Source organism: Lactuca saligna, chromosome 3, assembly GCF_052625555.1.
Source record: "Lactuca saligna cultivar CGN05327 chromosome 3, ASM5262555v1, whole genome shotgun sequence".
Classification (NCBI taxonomy): Eukaryota; Viridiplantae; Streptophyta; class Magnoliopsida; order Asterales; family Asteraceae; genus Lactuca; species Lactuca saligna.
Genome location: NC_136419.1, coordinates 100,865,634 through 100,887,463, shown reverse-complemented (window position 1 = coordinate 100,887,463; position 21,830 = coordinate 100,865,634). Strand labels below are relative to the sequence as shown.

The window sequence follows — 21,830 nt, the reverse complement described above, 5'->3', positions numbered from 1 at the left end:
AAGCAAGCGGTGGGTGAGAGTGGACACCCATGAAGTTGCCATTTTATAGGCAACAACCTTATACCCACCTTATAGACCGACTTCATGAATGAGGCGTACTAGCGGTAAGACTGACTTTACTCTTATACATATATATATATATATATATATATATATATATATATATATATATATATATTATTATTATTATTAACTTATAATATTATAAAGTATAAGGGTAGAATTTTAACTTTTAAAATTCTAAGGGCTAACTTGGAATTAAAGTATTCATAAGAGAAAACTTTACAAATTCCAAAACTTGAGGGCAAGTTTTGAAACTATTCAACACTAATTAATTCCATAACTTATGTGTTTAAAGTAGTTTTAATCCAAAAACTCTTCAAGTTCCATAACTTATGGAAGACTTTTAAACTAATAAAAGAATTAACTTTTCTTTATTTTTATAACTTATGGAATTAATTAAGGTTACATTTTTTTATTTTTTTAATGAAGAGATTCTTGGTCCTCCATAACTTGAGGACAAATTATGGAGTCATAACTCCAATTAATTAGAACTAGACTCTTCATTTTTTGTAACCTTTGCCAATTTTATGAGTTTTATGAGTCTTTAATGTGACTCTTCATGTAACTTGAGGACAAGTTACACAAACACATTTTATACTCAACTCTTAGATTAAAATGGATTGAAAACAACTATTTCAATTAACTTTTCTATTAATTTAAGCAACTCATAAGAACAAGATAATTCAAATCAAACTTTTTCATGTAATTAGTCTTTAAACTAATACAAAACATGAATCTATTGACAATTATCTTTGAAAATGGATTAGCATGAACATTACCACATTAAAAAAACAAGTTTATAAGTTCAAAAAAACTTAGGGTAATGTTCCTAGTCCATTTCTAGCCAAAAACCTCGAAAATATGTTGTATGGGGTCCAACTCGTCGAGTGCATGAACATAACTCGGCGAGTTGGATGCATTTTGCCTTGGACTCATCGAGTCCCTTCATGGACTCGGCGAGTCTGCTGGGCTGACAGCACCAATTTCGATTTTTCAGCTTCTATTGCAGGTATAACAAGAAAACAAGCCTAGGCTCTGATACCACTGTTGGGTTATGAGCATTCTAACACTCCTAAGTGTACATGCAACCCTAAATACCTTGGATCTATGTTTTCTCTATTATACATGCAAATATGAACATCCAAGGTATTATCCTAATCTAGCATACAAAACTATGAATATAACAACATAGAATACATACCTCTTTGATGTAGAATGTCTTCATGAAGCTTGAGTGCCTAGTGCCCCAAGTGTGACACCTCAAATGGTTCACAATCATCAAAACACTTAGAATAACTTAGAGAGAATTTTACACTTCATGAAATCGGCTAGCCCTCTCTAGAAATAATACTAGTCTCTCTAGTGGCCTCTTTCCTCAAGAATAAGATGCTTATATAGTTATACAATCAGGGTAAACTCTAATTGTCATGACTTTCCATTTCCTTGGATCCATGGGTTCAAATACACCATGGAGCATCCATGGAGCATCATATGGGTTTTGGCCCAACTAGATAATCCATGGAGCATTAGCCCACTATATAAGTATGGATGATTTACACAATCAACCCATATATTTAATTAGTCTTCTTTTGATCACTTAATTAATCCTAGATTGATTCTTGATCAATACTAATTAAATAATCTTATTATTCTTATTATTAATATACTAGAACTTATAATATATTAATAACCATAAGTGTCTTATTTCTCTCATTTAGTCTATCCAAGTGCATGATGGTATGCAACCCAAATAGACCATGTCGGGTCGGGTCATGTCTTACCAATTATAGTTATGGACTTAGACATTAATCCAACAATATATGCAGCTTGCTTTACATAGAACAGGTCATATCTCAATAAGCGATTCACACTCACTCCTTATGAGATCATAAACAACAGGAAGCCAAATGTTAAATTCTTCCATGTGTTCGGTTCCCAATGCTTCATCTTCAATTCTAAAGAGCATCGCAACAAATTTGATGTCAAAGCCGATGAAGGGATTTTGCTGGGCTATTCTCTCTCTTCTAAAGCGTACAGGGTATTAAACAAACGTTCAAGGAAAATAGAAGAGACGTATTACGTGACCTTTGATGATAGCTATGTCAAAAGGTCAACAGCAAACATAAACTCAACTGGTGAAATCTTTCCTCAAACAGGTCAAGTCACAGCATCACTTGCAAATCTCTTTGAGAAGTTTGTCGAGTTATTTGATGAACCAGAGAAGGCTGTTAATTCGGAAGCCAGCATAGCAGACAACAAGGTAGATCATCTGAAGCAACTAGTAGAAGATGCTACAAGGCGAATGAACGAAGAAGTGCCCAGTTCCGGAGCATCAGTCGAGGGGGAGCACGCCGATACTGTAGCGCCCGAAGGTACTGTAGCACCCGAACGCTCCACAATACCAGAAGGCACAACAACACCCGAAGGTACTGTAGCGCCCGAAGGTACTGTAGCATCTGATCACTCCACAGCATCTGAAGGCATAGGAGTACCCAAACTCTTCAATATACCCGAAAGTCCGACTATTTCAGAAAGCTCTTCATTCGAGGGGGAGAATGCCAATATGCTCTTTGACGATGAAAGTCAATCCGAACCAGAAGAGATGGTAAACGCTGAATTGGATCCTTCCTATGATCCAAATTACCCTCCTCTCATCAAATGGACCAGAAATCATCCAGTCTCTCAAGTTGTAGGTGATGTTTCTGAAAAGGTTCTGATCCGATCACAACTTAAGGAAAAATAAACTTCCCTATTCTCCAAAGTAGAATTCTGTATGTTTAGTTCCTTCGTTTCAAAAGTTGAACCCAAGACAGTTAACACTACTCTCAATCACTCCGATTGGGTTCAAGCTATGCAAGACGAACTGAACGAATTCGAAAGGAAAAAAGTTTGGCGCCTCATTCCAACTCCTCAAAATGCATTAGTTGTAGGTCTCAAATGGGTATTCAGTAACAAAATGGACAAGGAAGGGAATGTTATTCGAAACAAAGCACGTCTGGTAGTGAAAGGATACTGGTAGGAGGAAGGGATTGACTATGAAGAAACCTTCGCTCCAGTTGCAACGCTGGAATCTGTTTGCATTTTTCTGGCCTATGCAGCACACAAAAACTTCGAGGTCTATCAAATGGATGTCAAATGTGCTTTTCTGAATGGAGAACTTGAAGAAACAGTCTACGTGGAGCAACCTCCCGGCTTCGTCAATGAGAAGTTCCCAAATCACTGCTATATTCTAGACAAGGCGGTTTATGGTCTGAAACAAGCTCCTAGGGACTGGTATGAAACGCTAACAAAGTTTTTAAAGATGTTTAAATTCAAACAAGGTTCGGTTGACCCAACCTTCTTTCGTAAAAAGGAAGGTAACCACCTTATGATTGTACAAATTTACGTCGATGATATCATCTTTGGCTCAACGAATCCCAGCTTAACAGCTGAATTCAGAAAGCTGATGGAGACTAAATTTGAAATGAGCTCCATGGGTCCGATTAATTTTTTACTTGGATTAAATATTAGACAGAGACTCGAAGATATTTTTATCAACCAGGAAGCATACACCAAAACTCTTCTTGCCAAATTTGGTATGATGGGAGATTCAAAGGTCAAGGTTCCAATGGCTTTCGGAACCAAACTCACCCCTTCACTGGAGAAACCAGGAGTTGACACTACGCTATACCGCAAGATGATTGGGTCTTTAATGTATCTTACTGCTAGCAGGCCTGACATCATGTTTTCCGTATGTTATTGTGCTAGGTTTCAGGCAAACCTACGAGAACCTCATATGCTTGCAGTGAAGAACATACTTAGGTATCTGAAGCGAACTACCTCTCTCGGTCTTTGGTATCCATCCAACTCAGGCTTCTTCGTTCAAGCCTTCTCTGATGCAGACCTTGGAGGATGTCGTTTAGATAGGAAAAGCACCACAGGGGGTTGCCAATTCCTTGATGGGAAATTGGTCAGTTGGCAGTCAAAGAAGCAAACATGTGTTTCCCTTTCTACAGCCGAAGCAGAGTACATTGCAGCCGCCTCCTGCACATCTCAAGTAATATGGATCCAAAGCCAGCTCAGGGATTATGGACTTAACATGAAAAAGATCCCACTATATTGCGACTCAGAAAGTGCAATTAGGATCTGTCACAACCCAGTGCAACACTCTAAGACCAAGCATATAGCACTGAGGTATCACTTCATTAAGGATCATGTGGAGGATGGTAATGTCGAAATTCACTTTGTTCGTACCACCGATCAATTGGCAGATATCTTCACCAAAGCCCTACCTGAAGCCAGTTTCAATAAAATCCTTCATGGTCTAGGAATGATGGAATCTGAATCGGTACCAAAGACTTCATCCCAAAGTTAAAAAGTAAGGAGCGAAATGAACCGAAATGAACCGAACGTTCGGTCCATTTCGGGCTCAATTCATATGGGAACCGAAATGAACCGAGCCTTCGGTCTATTTTGGGTTCGGTCCCATAACACATATTTTCGCTCAATCTCAAAAAGGTGTTGTCTATGGTTGTACACTTTGTAAAGCGGTTTTCTAAAATCCAAAAAAAAAAATTGAACTGAAATGAACCGAGCGTTCGGTCCATTTCGGGTTCGGTTCATATTTTTTTCATTTATTATTTATCATTGCTTTCTTATTCTGTATTGTTTTTTCCGTTTGTAAAGCTGTTTTCCAAAAATTCAAAATTTTTTGGAACCGAAATGAACCGAGCGTTCGGTCCATTTCGGGTTCGGTTTATTTTTTTTAATTTTTTTTCTCTGTTTGGTTTTTCTCTTTCTTTATTTTACCTAGTTAAGAGTCCCTAGAAGCATGCTGCTGCATGTTGTCCAAAGCCTCAACTGATTTTGAATAAAAGCCTTAATGACTCGGTATATACAAACCTTGTCTTCCCAATAAGGCTGCTCCATTTATTCTAATCTTGAGCTACCTGACTCTCTTCTCATATGAGTTGAGAGTTTACTGCTTGGTCACTATTTTCAGCAGAGGTACTATCGTTTTTCTTCACCACCCTACTTTTCACCATCATATTTCGGTCCCATATCGTAACCCTTGAGACTCTCAGAATTAACCACTGAGGTTTATGGTTACAAAATATTTGTGTTTATGATCTAAGCCACGTGTCACTACGTGCTTAGTGAAACCCAAAATTCAATACCTATCATGAATTGACGGTCAACATGAAATCTCTCTTTGTTTGTGCGATTCTTATGAATTTGTTATTTACCATAACAATTCTTCCCTTAGAATCTAGTTTAATTTTTTTTTCGAGATTTCACCATCATATATTTTTACACGTCACCATATCTGTTATCCAGCCTACTTGTTCAACAGACCACATCGGTCTCACAAGTACTTCATTTAGTCTCGGTCTTATGTCAAGGTCCGGGTTTCTAAATTGAAGCGAAAGCCACCCTATTATGCCTAACAAAAAGATGCCTTTCAACACATCTTAGAAAGTGCTTGATCGTAATTCAACGGGAATCCATACAAACACCTTAAGGTCTCTCCTGACCTTGAAGAAAGTGATTCGTGCCCGGGATCATCTGTTTTGTGTCTAGTTTGACATCACTCTTCCCCTATATATCTCGCTTTATTTCCTTATCTTTTACACTCTATGCACGAAAATCTTTGATTTTCCAAACTTCTCGTTCGGTTACTTTATAATCATATGTTTGGATGACAGCTATTAAACAAATAAGATGCTGACTCAGCCGACAGAGTAACGGCCTCAATAGTGAGGTGATGGGCACGCGTGCAAAACGGAATAGTTCTTCTCTCTCCTGCGTAATCATCGGGGGTGCCAACCGTCGCGCTTCAGTCAAATCCGAAACCGTTTTATTGTATCAAGAAGATTTGGGGATGATCTTTCTCTCTCCTCTACCCACGGTATAAAAGGAACTCATCTGCTTCATTCCCAATTTACCACATTCAAAACTCAAACGAGCAAAATCGGACGATTTCTCATCTACTGTTCATCATCATCTACCTTCAACCATGGCGGATTCTTCATCAGTATAGGAAACCTCCTCCCGTACAAATATACTTCCAATCTGTGCCCAACAAAGTCTGGTGATTGATCTCAACCCTAAGGATTATGAAAATTACATGTATCCCATGGTGGAGTGCCTCAAATACTCTCCGTTGGTGCTCGCTCTTTCCAAAGTTGAGCTTGTACCAATGGAATGCCTTTCCCAGGTCTTCTCCACAGCCCATTATGACAGATCAGTGGATCGCATCTACTTTGATCTTCTTTCTCACAAGACCTCCATCTCTAAGCAACGATTCTGTTGGCTCCTAGGCTTTGAAGCCGATGAATCTAGGGTTAATCCCGACACCATTACTGTCGGGCAATTATTTTCAATGTTCTACAATATAGGGTACATGGAGATTCTCACAACGGTCACAAAATTCAAGAAATCGTGTCTCCCTCCTCCATGGAATGGTTTCTTCACCATTCTCTTCAAAGGGCTCTCCGAGCGTAGTTCTGGTTCTGATGGGGCCAGCAAACTGTTTATGACCATTCTCTATGGTCTTTATCACGGCCTTAACCTCGACTATGGCTCGGTTCTATGGCAGCAACTCATTCAGAGCCTTGCCTCCTCCTCTCGCCACACTGAGGTATCCTACGCCAGGTTCTGGACGCTCATCACCAAGTGGGCCATGGCTAAACTTCATGTTCCTACTATTGCAGGTTCCCTTCTCTCGAACATCAGCGTCTTCCACACCACCAAAATTATTGTCACCGATCCGACAAAATTTTCTTTCGTCGGATCCATTCCAGACTCTATGTCCGCTGGGGTGTCAAAGGAGAGCATCATCATGAAAGCCTACAAGGACTTTCGTCCTTCGGGCCCAAGGGAACTTTCTGCTGAAAGGGTTCAGTCCATTAATGATGCAGATAAACCTGCTGCTCGAGGAAAGAAACCCGAGCAAGGGAAGATAAAGAAAGCAGCAAAGGGGGCAAAGGGTCCTTCTCCTAAGAAGCGAAAACCCTCAAAACCAGATCTTTCGCCACCAGCAAAGAAGAAGAGAGTCCAACCCAAGAGAAAACTTATTCTCTCCTCTTCCTCCAGCGACTCGGAAGAGAACCACTCTGACTCCGATGAGTCAGCTAGAGGCGAAACCCCGCCTCACTCCCCTGATCATGAGGTACATATTTCATAAAAACCTCCTTCACCTTCTCCTATACCCACCTCTTCCATTCCCATCATAACCTCCTCCATTTCCATTCCCTCCATATCTGACCCTATTTCCATTCCCCCCATAACCACTCCTCTTCAAACCACATCAACCACTCTTCCCCCACCACTTTTTACAGAAGCCACCACCACTACCACCCGTGAGGTTCTAACCAACGTATCTGATACGGGGGTTTCTACTTCACAACCCGAACCTAAATCTGCACCCGAACCCACTATCACTACCGAACCACCCACTGTACCCTTATCTCCCACTCCATCTGCTAAAACCGAAACCTTTTTGGGAGGGGAGGATACCGTTTTTGACTCCATCTACTACAGCCCCTATCAACTTCATAGTGATGATGATGATGATGCTCCGGTCACCAAAAAGCACATCAAGGAGCTCCACGAGAAGATTGACAATCTTGTGGCTTCTTCCTCCTCCTCAACATCTCACTTTTCAGAGGCTGCTATTCAAAGTATGGTGGAGTCACTTACAAAAGCACATGAAGCCTCTATCAGCACAGCTGCTGCCATTGATAAATCCACGCAGGCTAGTGCTGTAGTGACGAAAAAGTCGAAAAACTATTTCAAGACGCCCAGATCTGGCTGGAGTCTTTACAGGCTACTTCAGAGTTAGACACTAAGAAGATCCGCACCGTTGTGGAGAAGCTGGTCCATTCCTTCGAGACGGAAAAAGATCAATTTGCCAGCTTTCGCCAAAAACTCAAAGAAGACAACCAATCATTTTAGTCTTCGGTTGCGGATCGTCTTCTTTCATTCCAAGCCACTCTTGCCGCCGAATCTACCACAAAGGAAGAGCTTGCCCGAAAGTCTTCCGAGCTTACCTTGGCAACTCATCAGCTCTCCCAGGCCGAGAAGGAGATCGATTCTCTTCGTTCCAAGAAAGTTGTGGTCAGAAGTTGTGTTTCAAATGTCCACGGAGCTTTGTCTAATATCATTGAAGCCCAAGATCCGATTCTCAACTATTCGGTGAGGCGAAGTCTTGCAGAGAAGCTTGCTCCTACTCTTGCCCTTCTTAGCCGTATTGAAGGCATTCCTGAGCAGGAGGACCATCCGAAACAAGGGGGAGAAAAGAAGAAGTCCACAGCTCAACAGAAACCCCCTCCAAGTTCCCTACCTCAATCAATTCCACTTTCATCACTTGTCCCTCCAAAAACACCCAAACCAACATCTGGTCCTTCATCAGGTTTAAGTGCTCAAGCCAAAGCCAAACAAATTGCCGACGACAGTGATGAAAGTGATGATCAAGAGCCGATTGTCAGCTTGGTCAGGAAGCAGACCAGAGAGAGAGAACTGGATGAAAATGCTCGAATAGTCAGGGAAGCCGAGGCCAAGGAGAGGAAGATGAAGGAGGCTCATGATCTCCTTGAAAGCAAGAAAACTTTGTTTCCTCCTTGGACCCTCGAGGTGCTCATCAAAGAATCCATTTGAGTCCCCTTGCACTCTATGGCTAGAACCGGTCATCTCACTAGACTGTGTCAACTCAGTCGATTCCCAGTTCGACATGCCCCTGACCCGAAAGGCCTTCATCTTCCATGCGTTCGCTCATATAGCTGAAGTTCCCCATCCTCACCCGAAGGTGGATAGGGAGCTTATAGACTATTACCTTAGGACTACTCAACCTCAGTACCAAACTTGAAGCGCAAAGAAGATAACCAACGTTCGGGTACTCAAGCCTGTTCGTGAAGGTAACTTTGTTAATGTCAGATTCAAGGTCTTGAGGGGATCTGAAAAATCTGAGCACTCTATCTCTCTGGCTGATCTTCCCAACCTCAACCCTCACGATTGGATCGTTCTGCACAACATTCTTCTTGTCAATGAAGCTGAATATGGTCCGGTCATAGACCATTTCAAGAGAATGTTAGTTTGCTATATTTTGGAGGTGGCTAAGCTTGATCAAGAGATTGCTAATATCTTGAGGAAGAAGCCCATTATCACTCCAGTCGGTTCTGCTAGCGATATAAACCGAATGAAGATGGGAAAGATTGACCCGAAACAGAACTCAGTCATGTTCACTAGAGCAGAAGGCCACAAATGCTTGTTTGCTTTGGCTGACAAACATCTCTACACCACTACTTGTCTAGAGCATGTTCTGGGTATAATCAATCGTTGCAAGCAGAACACGGATAGTGATAAAAAGTACTTCAATGATATGATAAACTGGTACATTCACTTCCGTCAAACACTTCTTGCTATCATCCCCTGCCTGTTCAAGACAGTCAAGAAAGCCAGTGCTGCGGGGGCAAGCAAGCTGGAGTGAAGTCTCGCCTCAATTGACGCAAAGGGGGAGATTGTTGGGTTATTGGTGTTGCGTCTTGGGCTCACTTCCTAGCCCATCCTTTATGCGGTATGGGCCTGTCCATCCGTATCTTATTTTCTAGGGTTTGTGTATTTATAGATGCTTGCATGCATCTTTTACGTTACTAAAAAGATTAGGGTTTTACGGTGTAATTATACAAGTTATCTTTTTGTAACCCTAGGATCCTCTACAGTGGAAGTTCTTCATCGAGCTCTGCTGAGGATTGAAAGTTTTAATCATTCGACATATTCAAATCCATTCTTTAGTATTGCTTTACATTCTTTATATACCTGTTTCAAAGATCTATTCGATCTTAAAGATTTTTATCTCAACAATTTTTATTCATTTTAAAACATTTGGGATGTCAGCATCAATATAGAAACATAAGCATAAACAGAACTTACATTCATTATCACTAGTGATTTATATCTCCTTAATCTCTCAGTGTAATGTGACTTCATATCAACACCTGTGATATAAATAAACAGAGTGGGTCAGGTTGGGAAACCTGGTTAGTACATAGGGTTTTCAACCCACAATTGATAACTTTATTAACTTTATCAAACCAAACAAACCCGATTACTCGTTCCCGTTATCCTTGCTTTACGTCCCTTAAACATCTAACACAAGGGACCTAGTCTAAGGACTTTCATCGAGGTGACAACACATGCTTCATGGGTTCCTCAGCAATTCATGTCAAATAAGGCAACCATGTAGGGGATGGAGTTGTTCTGGTGAGCACACACTTCAAATAAACACCTACAGGTTGCGAACCTGCTAGCGTTCCACTGGATTATCTAGAATAGTCTTGGTCGTCATCTATACTCTGCTAGATGACTGAATCATCAATAACATCGATAACGAGGCCTCTCATTACTTTATTTGGTCACACAGCAACTATTACATCTACCCATGTTTTATCCAACACATTTTATAGATGTAAAATACATATACAGTTTAAATCATTTAAAACATGTATAAAATTCTTTCACCCAGCATAGACAACAAGTATTCAAACAATATGCACACATAACACATAATTTATATCAAAATACTTCATATTTATGTGTAAGATAAAAGGGACGATGCACTCACTTGAAAAGGTGGTGATTCCGAACTAAGACAGCGCTTCATTTCTTAAAAATAATTTCCTTCGATGAAACCTAATATTATTACCACTAGAGTTTAGTCTATTATTCACCGAGACTAATTAATATTCTAGCTATTATTACTATTATATAAGTGTTAAACAATACTTATATAACCCATAATAATATCCCAAGTACTTATTATAAGTTGCTAATAACGTTACTATAATTAAATAAAAGTTATATTAAAAATAGCGTAGCCTTAGCTCACTTACAGTGAGTTTTATAGAAAATCAGGATTTGCTTGGAGCAGTGTTCGTGAACCAAAAATCTCTTCTTCTCGGAGTTGTCGAGCACTCCTGGGCTTCCGCCTCGTGCTAGGGAGGTTCCCTCGGCTTTTCGAGGGGGTTTCGGGGCTAGAGAAAAAGTAAAGAGAAAAAAGATTGGGAAATATGTGAAAATAATGAGGGTGCGAGAGGTTCTATTTATAGGGTGAAATATGGCTGAACTTGGTACCACATGTCACCATCTAGTGGCAATACTTGGGGAGAAAGCAATGGCTAAGATTGTTCCACGTCACCCATTTTCACACAACACACTTCCGACTTCTACAATATGTAACTTTCACATACGAGCTCCATTTTTGGTGTTATTTATATCCACACGTAGGTAAAGTAGGATGTACAACTTTCATTTTGATGTTGTCGGCTAATTCTCGATCGATCTAAAATTTAACAGTACGAGGAGATTATACTGTTAGATGTCCGCGTAAAATTCATAACTTCTACTTACGGACTCTGTTTTCGTCTTTCTTTTTACCGTTAAGTTCCTATTAATGAGATCTTCAATTTGCATTTAGGTCTGTAGGCCAAAACCGCTCGATCTAAAATTCAAGTTTTGCGCTGTGAATTGCTAGGCAAATCTTAGAAAATTCATAACTTCATTATACGAAGTCAGATTTGGGCGTTCTTTTTATGCACGCTCTTGATTTTACGTATACTACAACTTTGGTTTAGATTACTAAGGCCAAAAATTCCTCTATCGTAAATTCACTATTTACATCTACCGGTGTCATGTCGGTTTTGCCGTAAAACTTCGACAGGCCATAACTTCTTCGTTATAACTCGGATTCCATCGTTCTTTATATGTATGGAACCCTTGTAACATATACTACAACTTGGTTAAGATTAATACTTCTAAATTATCTTTCCTCAAAAACTTATTTTTGACGCTCATTGTCTCTAAATTGACTAGCCCGGATCTGCAGCCGTTACAATATACATATATAAACTTTCTTTTCTTCAAATGATTCTTCTTTTTATTTTCATGGACATGTTTCTTCTTTAATTATCCTCTTCAATACTTAAAGCACCTGGAGCACTTGATGTTCCAACTTCAGTAAGAATATTATTAGAGCTATTTAACCAAACACAATTTGCATAAACATCTTCAAGTGCACAAAGTGCCAAAATATACCTATGAAGATTATATGCAACTACTCATCCCCTTCAGACATCAGAAACGTATTCTTCACATCCATACAACCCTTCAAAACCATCAACAGTAATTTAATTTTTATTAAGCAAACATAGGATACAATATTTAATAGTTAATTTACCCCAATAATTAGGAAAATTAGTGAAGAAAATTGGTACCTGGAAGAGCTTATGGAGTATCATGTTGTTCTAATTACCGAGACACTTTGAGAAACATCAACCGGAACCCATACACACTAGTTCAATAGCTATCCCTAACTAACGAAGAAAACAAAAAACTAAAAACCATCAAAAGTCTGTAAGGAAGAATACAAAGAATACAACATATATGATAAAACATACATAAAAACAAAATACTTTAACCAAAAGTAAGGACTGTATTTCTTGCCTTAATAAAGTCTGTGAAGCCAGGGAGGAAGAAGGAATGTCCATAGGTGGATAATAAAATAAAAACAAAGACCGAGTAGCGATGAAAACCAACCCTATCTCTGATCTAATCTGTTATACATTTGATCTGATATACGGTACATATGATCCTTTTTGCCCTACATAATCAATCGTATCGTAATAATCTATCATACATCGGATCTGATATCCAAAAAATGAAAGCCTTGGTATTAGGTCAAAGAAGGGAGGAGGCGGTGCTCTGATGATCATCGGGAATAGGAGAGGTGCTGGTGTGGTGATTGTCGAGAAGAGAAGACATGGTGGTACGACAGTTGTCGGGAGGGATAGAGAATTTGAGGCTTGGAGAAGTGGTTGTAAGATGAAAAAACAAGGACTCTTGTTTATTACATTAAAAAAACACGGACAAGAAAATCTAAATGTTTGACAAACCTAATAAAGAATTTTTATGGTATTATAGGGATCGTTACTTTGTTAATAATATGGATTTTGTTACAACTGTATTATAATACAGTGTACTTTATTTTCCATTTTCCAGTAGTGACAGAAGAAGAGGGTATTTAAGCATGTGCAGTAACAATGTTGTTTGCGATATCTCGCTATGGTTTGATTGTGGCTGTGTAGTAGGTGTGGGCAATAAGCCATCCTGAAGATGGTGGATAGCAACTAGCGGGTGAGTTAACATTGCCAGAGCTGGCGGACAGCGACCGGTGGATGAGGAGACGAGATGGCCGAGACGTTCTATGTTTTGAAAAATCTTAAGTATGTTAGAAGATTATTCCAATAGCATAATATTAGGGATAACATTCTCAGTTTGATTGTTTTTAGGGTTTAGGTCATTTTTGGTCACTAAACTTTTGACTTTGTGTTTATTTGACCAATTAACTCATTTTAAGTTTTAAAATGTCATCGGACTTTCGGCTTTTATTTATTTGGTCACTTAACTTTTGGTTAGGTCAGTTAACTTTTGAATTTGTGATCATTTTGTCACAAAACTTTTAAAATTTTAAAAGTTTAGTGACAAAATGATCATAAATTTAAAAGTTAGGTGACAAAATGATCACAAATCCAAAAGTTAAGTGTCAAACCAAAAGTTAAGTGACCAAATAAACACAAAACAAAAAGTTTGATGACCTTTTAAAACTTAAAAAGAGTTAAGCAGCCAAATGGGTACAAAACCAAAAGTTAATTGACCAAAAACGATTTAAACCCTTGTTTTTATAATTATAAAAATATGAAATTTATTAAAATGATTATGAAGTGTTAAAAAATGTTTAAATTATTGATTTGGGTAAATTTGATATTTTGAAAGCTTTATATTTAGAAATTAGATTGAGTAAATATGAAAAAAGTCATATATTAATGTACTGTAATAAATCAAATCCATTTTTCCATATGTCAATTTCCCATGGTTTTGATATTTTTTATTTTGCGATATTTTAAAAATAAATAATATCAACATGACAATTATTTTTTTAATTTTATAATTTAAAAAACCACATAATACTTATAATGTAAAATACTATATGTAATAAATATGATAGTAAATTATAACTACGTGTCTTCATTCTTTATTTCAAAATTTTATTTTAAAAAATAATTACTATCCATCCTTTGATATTTAATCTTTTTTTAATTATTTATACGGTTTTTATGTCTAGTAAATGACTAATTTGGCAATATTAGTACCCTTTTTGAGAATCATCAGCACAATGGAATTACTCCCATAAATCCATAACTTGACTCGTGATTTAAATTTTTTCCATACATCCGTTTTGTCGATGTGAGCGAGCCAGAGAGAGAGAGAGAGAGAGAGAGAGATTTGAGTACATAGTTTACTACTCTGATCATACCCTATTAGAGATACTATTTTCCTGTAAATTGTGTTCACATAAGAAAATATACAAACATACATGGACCTATATATAGTCAATACGATAATATAAAGTAATACACTAATAATAATTGTGTGTTGTTCAATACGACATTGTAAAAATAATGCATATTTAAAAATTTAGATATCATAGCAAATTAGCAATATTCTTACAGTAATAATGTGCATAATCATGATTCACAAACATACCAATTAATGTAAAAAAAAAAAAAAAAAAAAAAAAAAAAAAAAAAAAACCCCACTGGTTCATCAATTATTTGAATGATCACATCTTATCTGGTTCAGACAATATTCTTTCAATCTCTTCTAAAAGACGTTCCTTTTCATCTTTCATCTCCTCATGCTGTTTTTGAAGCTCTTCAATCTGCTTTGTTTGTTCAGAATCCTTCCTGAAATGCATACACATCAATGTTACATGACAACAAGTAATATTTCATCCCCCCCCCCCCCCACACACACACACGCACATATATATATATATATATATATATATATATATATATATATATATATATATATATATATAACTAAGTTCAGGTGTTTAAAGTATTTATTGTGTAATTGTATGCATAAATGTAGGCCAATCAAAATTTTAAATATAAATAAATAAATAAATAAATAAGGGTAATTAGGTAATTTTATAAACAACTTCCCCAAATACTTTCCTATAATTTTGCTAGTTGATTTTAACTTAATTTATCCCCTTTTAATTACCACCGATGTCACTTTGAAAAACCCCACCGTAGGATTCGATCGAAAGCTTTCAACCACCATGATCCAAAGTTTGGATTTTAACCTAAACCCCCTGTAGGAACTGGTGGATCCATCAGGAGGAGGATCGCCGTCTCTGGGGCTCGATGAGGCCGGAGCATCAAAGACGTGAAGAAGCAGCGATGTGGTCTCCTAGGTTCTAAGTGCCGAAGGGAAGAACGGGATGGGGTAAGGCAGCAGCATCGTCGCGGTAGGAAAGAGGTCGAGGGATCAGAAGGGGTAGCCGCCACCCATGTTTGCTCCAAGTAAACACCCACTTTGTTGGGTTTCTCTCTCGGTGGTTGAAAGGTGCGTGGATGGGGGCTGCTCCAACAACTCCAATAATATTCTTCTTTCTATTTTTTATTGTTTGAACAGAAATCATTGGAGGAATTGGTGTTTGATTTTGATTTTTGACAGGAAAATATAGAGGGAAGAGGGGACATCGAATGGGTAAAGGAGAGTGGTTTGATTGTGGTGATTTTGTAGGCCAAATGGAGGGGGTTAGTCGACCCTTAGGAGTAAAAACACACACTTTCGTGTGTTCATGGTATCAAATTAAGAATAAGAAAGAAAATGGTAGTAAATAACTTCTTCATCGATTCCAGAAGGTGTTTTCTTTTCTTTTTTTTTTTTTTTTTTTTGATCATCCATATCTTACAAAAACTATTTTTATCATCGTAATTAGGTAATTTTATTGTATGAATTGATTCATATTTCAATTTATATTTTTTTTTTTCTGATTTAACACTTCATTTATTTGGTTAGTGCAGGATCTTGACAAGATTGAATTCTGAAAAGGTATCAACTATGTTTATGTAGATGATTCAATGGATGATTTTGGTGAGATTCCAATTCTATTGGAATGGAATCACAAATTCTAATTCTGTTGGAATTGAATCAAGAATTCCAATTTTGTTGGAATCACAGAAGTTGATGCTTGAAGAACGGACCATAAAAGTGAAAGTGATTCTAAGAAACATTATTCTTTTAGAATGTTTTAGTCTTTGTAAGATTTTGATGTTTTGTTTTCCGTTTTGAAAGTTTTTTTAGTTTTATTCTTTAACAATAAATGGAATTCTTAACAATTGTTACCCGTATTCTCTAAGAAATAATGTATTTTTTGTTTTTATACTTCAATTGATTGTTCAAGAATTTGTTATTCTACAAGAAGTTTTTAAATTCGTGATCAAGAAATAGGTTCAAGAATACTTTTATTATTTATGGTTCAAGAATATTTTTATTTTTGAATATACTCATAAACATATGCTGTCAGAATGTCCGAATTAAAAGAATTATAATTCGTAAAATCGGATTTTTAAATTAATAGAATATATGATCCCTTAAAAATGCAATTTTTCTTTGTTAAATCTATATTATTTGACTAAATTACCCTTGTAATTAATTAAGATGATATTTTTCAATTATGTTTAATTCAATAATATATATTAATCACTTTCTTAAAATAAGTAAAATTGATTGCCCCATATTTATGCATACAATAACACAATAATTACTTTGAATAGAATAACCTAGGCCTATATATATATATATATATATATATATATATATATATATATATATATATATATATATATATACTTTTTTATAAGAAATCAAAGTTCAAAAGAAAGTTGTAACTTTAATTTTAACAGAGAAAAATCACTCTTACCTATTCATGAAAGCCAAATTAAGTTTGAGTGAACGCACTTCCTTCTCAAGATTTTCACATCGCTTCAAAATAGATTGCATATCTGTTGAAATCACAGGTGTTTGAGTTCTTCCTTTTGCTTCTGCCATTCTACATATATAAATCATCATCAACAAATAAATTAACCAGACAAATATAAAGAATAATATTTTATATACATACATACAAAAAAAAAAGATTGTATGCTTCCTGAAAATGCAAAGATAGCATTACTTACTTTCTTGACCTTTCCACTCTTCGTTTCTTTGTAGGATCCCTGCTGTCCACTACATAATTTTTTTTAAATTTTATATTACAAAATTTGCATATGAAAATGAAGTAACAATGAATATTACCTGATGCAGCTGATGTCACTGATCCAAATCGAATCAAACTTCTTTTCTGCTGGAAATATAAAAAAATGGTGTAAAATAATTTTAATTTTAAACATTTGCAAACTATCAATAGTCAATACCTTATGGTCTTCTTGAATATTATCATACATTTGTTCTCGCGTACCTATGGAACATGAGATAATAAATAAGTTATCTAACATTTCTATATATACTTAGTAAAATTAAAGATAAAAAAAAAAGTAAATAAACCTAAAGTTTTTGCAATTCCAACTTGCTTCCTAGAGCTTTCACAAGCACTTGGTGTTTGACCAGAGTTGCTTTGACCATCACATGCATCAAAACCATTTGAAATTACAGGTGATGATTCACTTTGAGAAGCTTCTCTAGATGCGAAACTCATTTGGATATGATTCGTGGGGGCCACAAAATTATCCATTTCAGCATCTATACCTCCTTGAACTATTTGAAACAACCCAGAATCCTTCATTTCATTAGTTGATAAATCTTGGAATGTTCCTTGTACCTCGTAATCTTGAATCTCATTTACATTATTCATAGATGAATAATATCCTAAAGAGTCATCTTCAATTGCTTCTTTCTCATTTTGACTTCTAAGCTTCTTCTGTTCTAATGTACCCTTTAACATGCTTACAACGGAAGATACCTTATCAATGGTGCCAAATTGTAATTCATTGATATTAGATGAAGATGAATGTGATTGAGGCATGAAGCCATTTGTATGATACATTGAAGCCTCATTGATTTGACTTTGGTTCACAAATTGTTGTTTCAATTGGTTGACTCGATTTCCCGATGCATTATGCATTGCTTCCATACCTATTGCTGTTTGAGAGTTTTGCATTGCAACATACCTCTTTCTGTAACATGTAGATAGTATAAAATAATAAACGAAAACATGGTGTGTGAAAATCAATTAATATTATTAAACGGTTATTGATAGTCAATACAAATTGACTTTGGTCGGTTTGAACTAATTTTGGTTGGTTCGATCAAACCAAAAGAATCCGGTCAATTCGAACTAACCAAAATTTGATTACTTCGAACTACATTAGTTTTAGTTTGAATTGACCAAAATAACAGACCAAAAGCATTTGATCAGTTCAAACTGAATTAAAATCGAACCGACCAAAATTTGGTCGGTTCGAGCTGAATTAGTTTGAACTGACCAAAATAAATGATCATAGTCAAAGTTGTCTTTAATACTTTTATAAAAATTCAGTTACTTAAAATGACTTGATAACACTAAAATCACCAATAGATAATCAAGTGATATTGATGATGAAAAGGGTTTTGTTTACATAATTGTTCAAGAATTAATACCTTAACTCAGAAGAACGACTTCTTGTCATTGGTTGAGAACTATGAAACCATGCCTGTAAAAAAAAATAAAAAAGTAAGATAACAATAGAATCCATTTAACAAATATTTGTACACAATCCTAACTCTCAATATTAACAAACCTTAGCCAAGTATAAATTGCTAGCCCCCACATTCCTAATAGGATGGGCATTTACGTCATTTGACGATTCACCAATTACCAACGAACTATGTGGTATCAAATTCTCATTACTTGGTTTTCTGTCAAATGAAACCCTATTTTGTTGAGTAGCTTGATCAACAAGCAACCTTCTAGATAATTGTCGAGAACGATTATGGACTAAACTTGATGGATTGTGGCCTTGATTCTAGTGATATAAAACCAATTTAGAAAAGAATATGTATATATTTAAAAAGTATAAAGAATAATAGAAAAATTCTTGCCTCTCCATTAGTGAGCCAATTCTTGAAAAGTTCCTCACTATCTGCACGGAAGTTATTAGAAAGATTCTTGAAACCGAGAATTTCCATGGTTGGTGATGGCATTCCAACTGGGCTTTCCATTAATGTTCTTATGAACATATCTTCACTTGAGTTTCTATACAAATCTGAATAAACTCTTCCCTCCATTTCCATCAAACACTTTTCAGATCATGTAGTTGATGTTATCTTGTTTCCATGATTAATCATAATAATGATGATTAGCAATAATAGGAGAACTCAAAGAACTATGTAATACGAATTTCAAGAAGAAGAGATTCTTGTGGAAAAGAGAGTTTAATCATTCAAAAGTCAAACAAAACAAATTAATAAGTAGCCGGACTTAGACAATAGGATATACGCGTATACTTCTCATTCAGGAATTTCTTCAAAACATGAATGATTGGATCTTTGACTACAAATTCCCTGAGATACCCTTTACTCTCTATATTTGTCTGATCTTTAGTGGTTTCAACCATTAAAACGATACAACATCCAACGTTGAGTATCATGAAAAATCATACGAAAGAAATGTATGCACTAAATTTATTAGTGTTGACAAGTTTGTATGATGCATAAAATGATTGAAATATATATTAACTAATTAATGAGACAGTTGTTGAAAGTAATAGATTAAATAAATGGAAATCATGGATTAAAGAATGAAGAAACTTTTGGTGATGATGAAAGCCATGAAAATGATGTTTAACTTTTAGGGAATTTTAAAAAGTAGTTGTTGAAACTTGAAAAGGACTTTTTATATCTGACCAAATGATTCAGGTCATTAAATCAGAAAACTATAAACTTTCATTATTATAGTTTTTTGTCTATGATGTGTAGTTCCTTTCAAATTCAAGACATATGAATGTAAAATGACTATATATCATCCATTTTCTTTTTCTTTTTTTGGTACTATAAACTTACATTAACAATGTTGTAACTTAAGATGAAGCAGTGTTAAACTAGAAAATTAATGTAGACTGAGAGTAAGGGAAAACTGTTCGAAAGTTCAAAAAAGTAACATGATCCAAACGCAAAACAATCCAAATCGAAGATAATTGATATCAGATTATATGAAATCAGCAACATGCAAAAGGGTATACATAGTTAAACCTAAAAAACAATACATGGTTCAACGCATCAATCAAAAAAGAAACAACAAGAAGAAACGAGGAGTCTAAGGGTATATGATGATGATACCTGGCGTAGGGCAAAACACACATAACTCCAGGTTCTTAGAAGAGACACCTCACTTTCTGTTTTCAATTGTGTAATATAAATTTCAGTAAAAGAAGAGATTCTTGATGTCCTTTCTTCTTCTAGCACTCAACTGATGACAAATATAGAAAGCAAGAATGGTGATTGGAGCATCAGGAAACAAGAGTTTAACCCTACAAAAGTCAAACACAATAGATTAATAAGTAGCTAGCCAGACGCAGGAATTTCATAAAGACATCTTGTGTGCATTATTAAACAAACCCACGAATGATGGCATCTTTGACTACAAATTCCCCAAGATACGCTTTGCCTTTACTCTCTCTATCTTTGTCTGTTGTTTAGCGGATCTTTTGACGTTTCTTCTGTAGGCCCATACAAACGTAAGCGTGTAGCTGCCGCCCACTCTTCCATCCCTCCGATGGCTTTCAGATCCGACGACCCACTATCACAGCGGCCCCCCAATCCAAATTTTCTGCCTTCGATTTGAAGAGGTTCGACAATCGACATTCTTTTGCCTTTTGTTCAAGTGCTATTTGCTTAATATGGTGATTTATTATGAGCAAGTATTTGAGCTATTGTAGTTATATTTCATCATCTACGATAGTATATAGATGATTGAATAGGGATTAATGTTTTCTGGTCTGCTTTCTGATTAATGCTTAAGCTAATCATGTCACTTTGCATGGAGACTTGAACCCTGGAATTTGATTAAATTCGTAAATCAGATGTTAGAAATTGTTGTTGTTTGGGTATATAATTTTTGACTTGTTGATCTGTTTTTCGCAATCTGATAGTTTTTTTTTTAGTTCTTTGATTTGAACAAAGTTTGTATTTGATAAGATCATAAGAGTAAAGTACATTGTCATTATTGTTAAAAAGTAAAAAGAGTAAAGTAAATTGTTATTTCTTGCAATTTACCATTTAATTTTCAAGTTGTAAATGAACCAATAACCGACTTAAAAGATAATCTGATTGTTGTTAATAATTGTTAAAAGTTAGACAATTACATTAACGTTTAGAAGTGCGACAAGAAAGTTGTCTCCATTACACTAAAATATATTTGGATCTTTTAGAAAAGACAGATTAGTCATTGCATTTGCATTTTTCAAGAATGACAGAATTATAACTAAAACATTATTCTTATAACACTTGTTAAATCCATTACACTAAAATATATTTTGTGATAATATAATTGGATAAAAGATATGTTGAAAGGAATTGTATTGCTTTGCAACAGTTTTGAGAGATGTCACCGATACGGATACATTAGGAACTATATTTTGGATTATTTAAAGCATTTACTTGCGATACAACCATTCACCAAATAGTTTGAGATTCGTATTGTCTCTAATGATTTTTCTCAACCCTTTGGCGGTTTAAGTTAGCATTTTTTAAATGGTAATCACGATACAAACTTGGAATTAACATTTTAAAACCTCTAGTTATGGCTGAAGAGATGTCGAGATTATCTCTTAAACTTCTATAAGCTAGAATGTTATATGCTCATAGTTGAACATATATATTATTGCAATAATTTGAGTTTTTTC

The 21,830-nt window shown here is 35.9% G+C and overlaps 1 protein-coding gene across 3 annotated transcripts; it reads right to left on the bottom strand.

The window, feature by feature from the left end:
- Positions 1-14,662: 14,662 nt before the first annotated feature.
- On the bottom strand, positions 14,663-20,513 carry LOC145037065 (protein CYCLOPS-like). 3 transcript variants are annotated; one of them, XM_078985632.1, is made up of 10 exons: positions 20,266-20,513; positions 19,030-19,254; positions 18,729-18,953; positions 18,589-18,641; positions 17,497-18,125; positions 17,367-17,410; positions 17,248-17,293; positions 17,130-17,178; positions 16,874-17,002; positions 14,663-14,840 (listed from the first exon to the last, which is right to left on the bottom strand). In XM_078985632.1, exons 2-10 carry the CDS (start codon positions 19,219-19,221, stop codon positions 14,717-14,719), a joined length of 1,491 nt encoding a protein of 496 aa, XP_078841758.1. In that variant the 5' UTR covers positions 19,222-19,254; positions 20,266-20,513; the 3' UTR covers positions 14,663-14,716. The 3 variants fall into 3 exon arrangements, with proteins under 3 accessions (XP_078841758.1, XP_078841756.1, XP_078841757.1); XM_078985630.1 differs by having other exon boundaries at positions 17,248-17,296; positions 20,266-20,512; XM_078985631.1 differs by lacking the exon at positions 20,266-20,513 and having other exon boundaries at positions 17,248-17,296; positions 19,030-19,636.
- Positions 20,514-21,830: the final 1,317 nt, after the last annotated feature.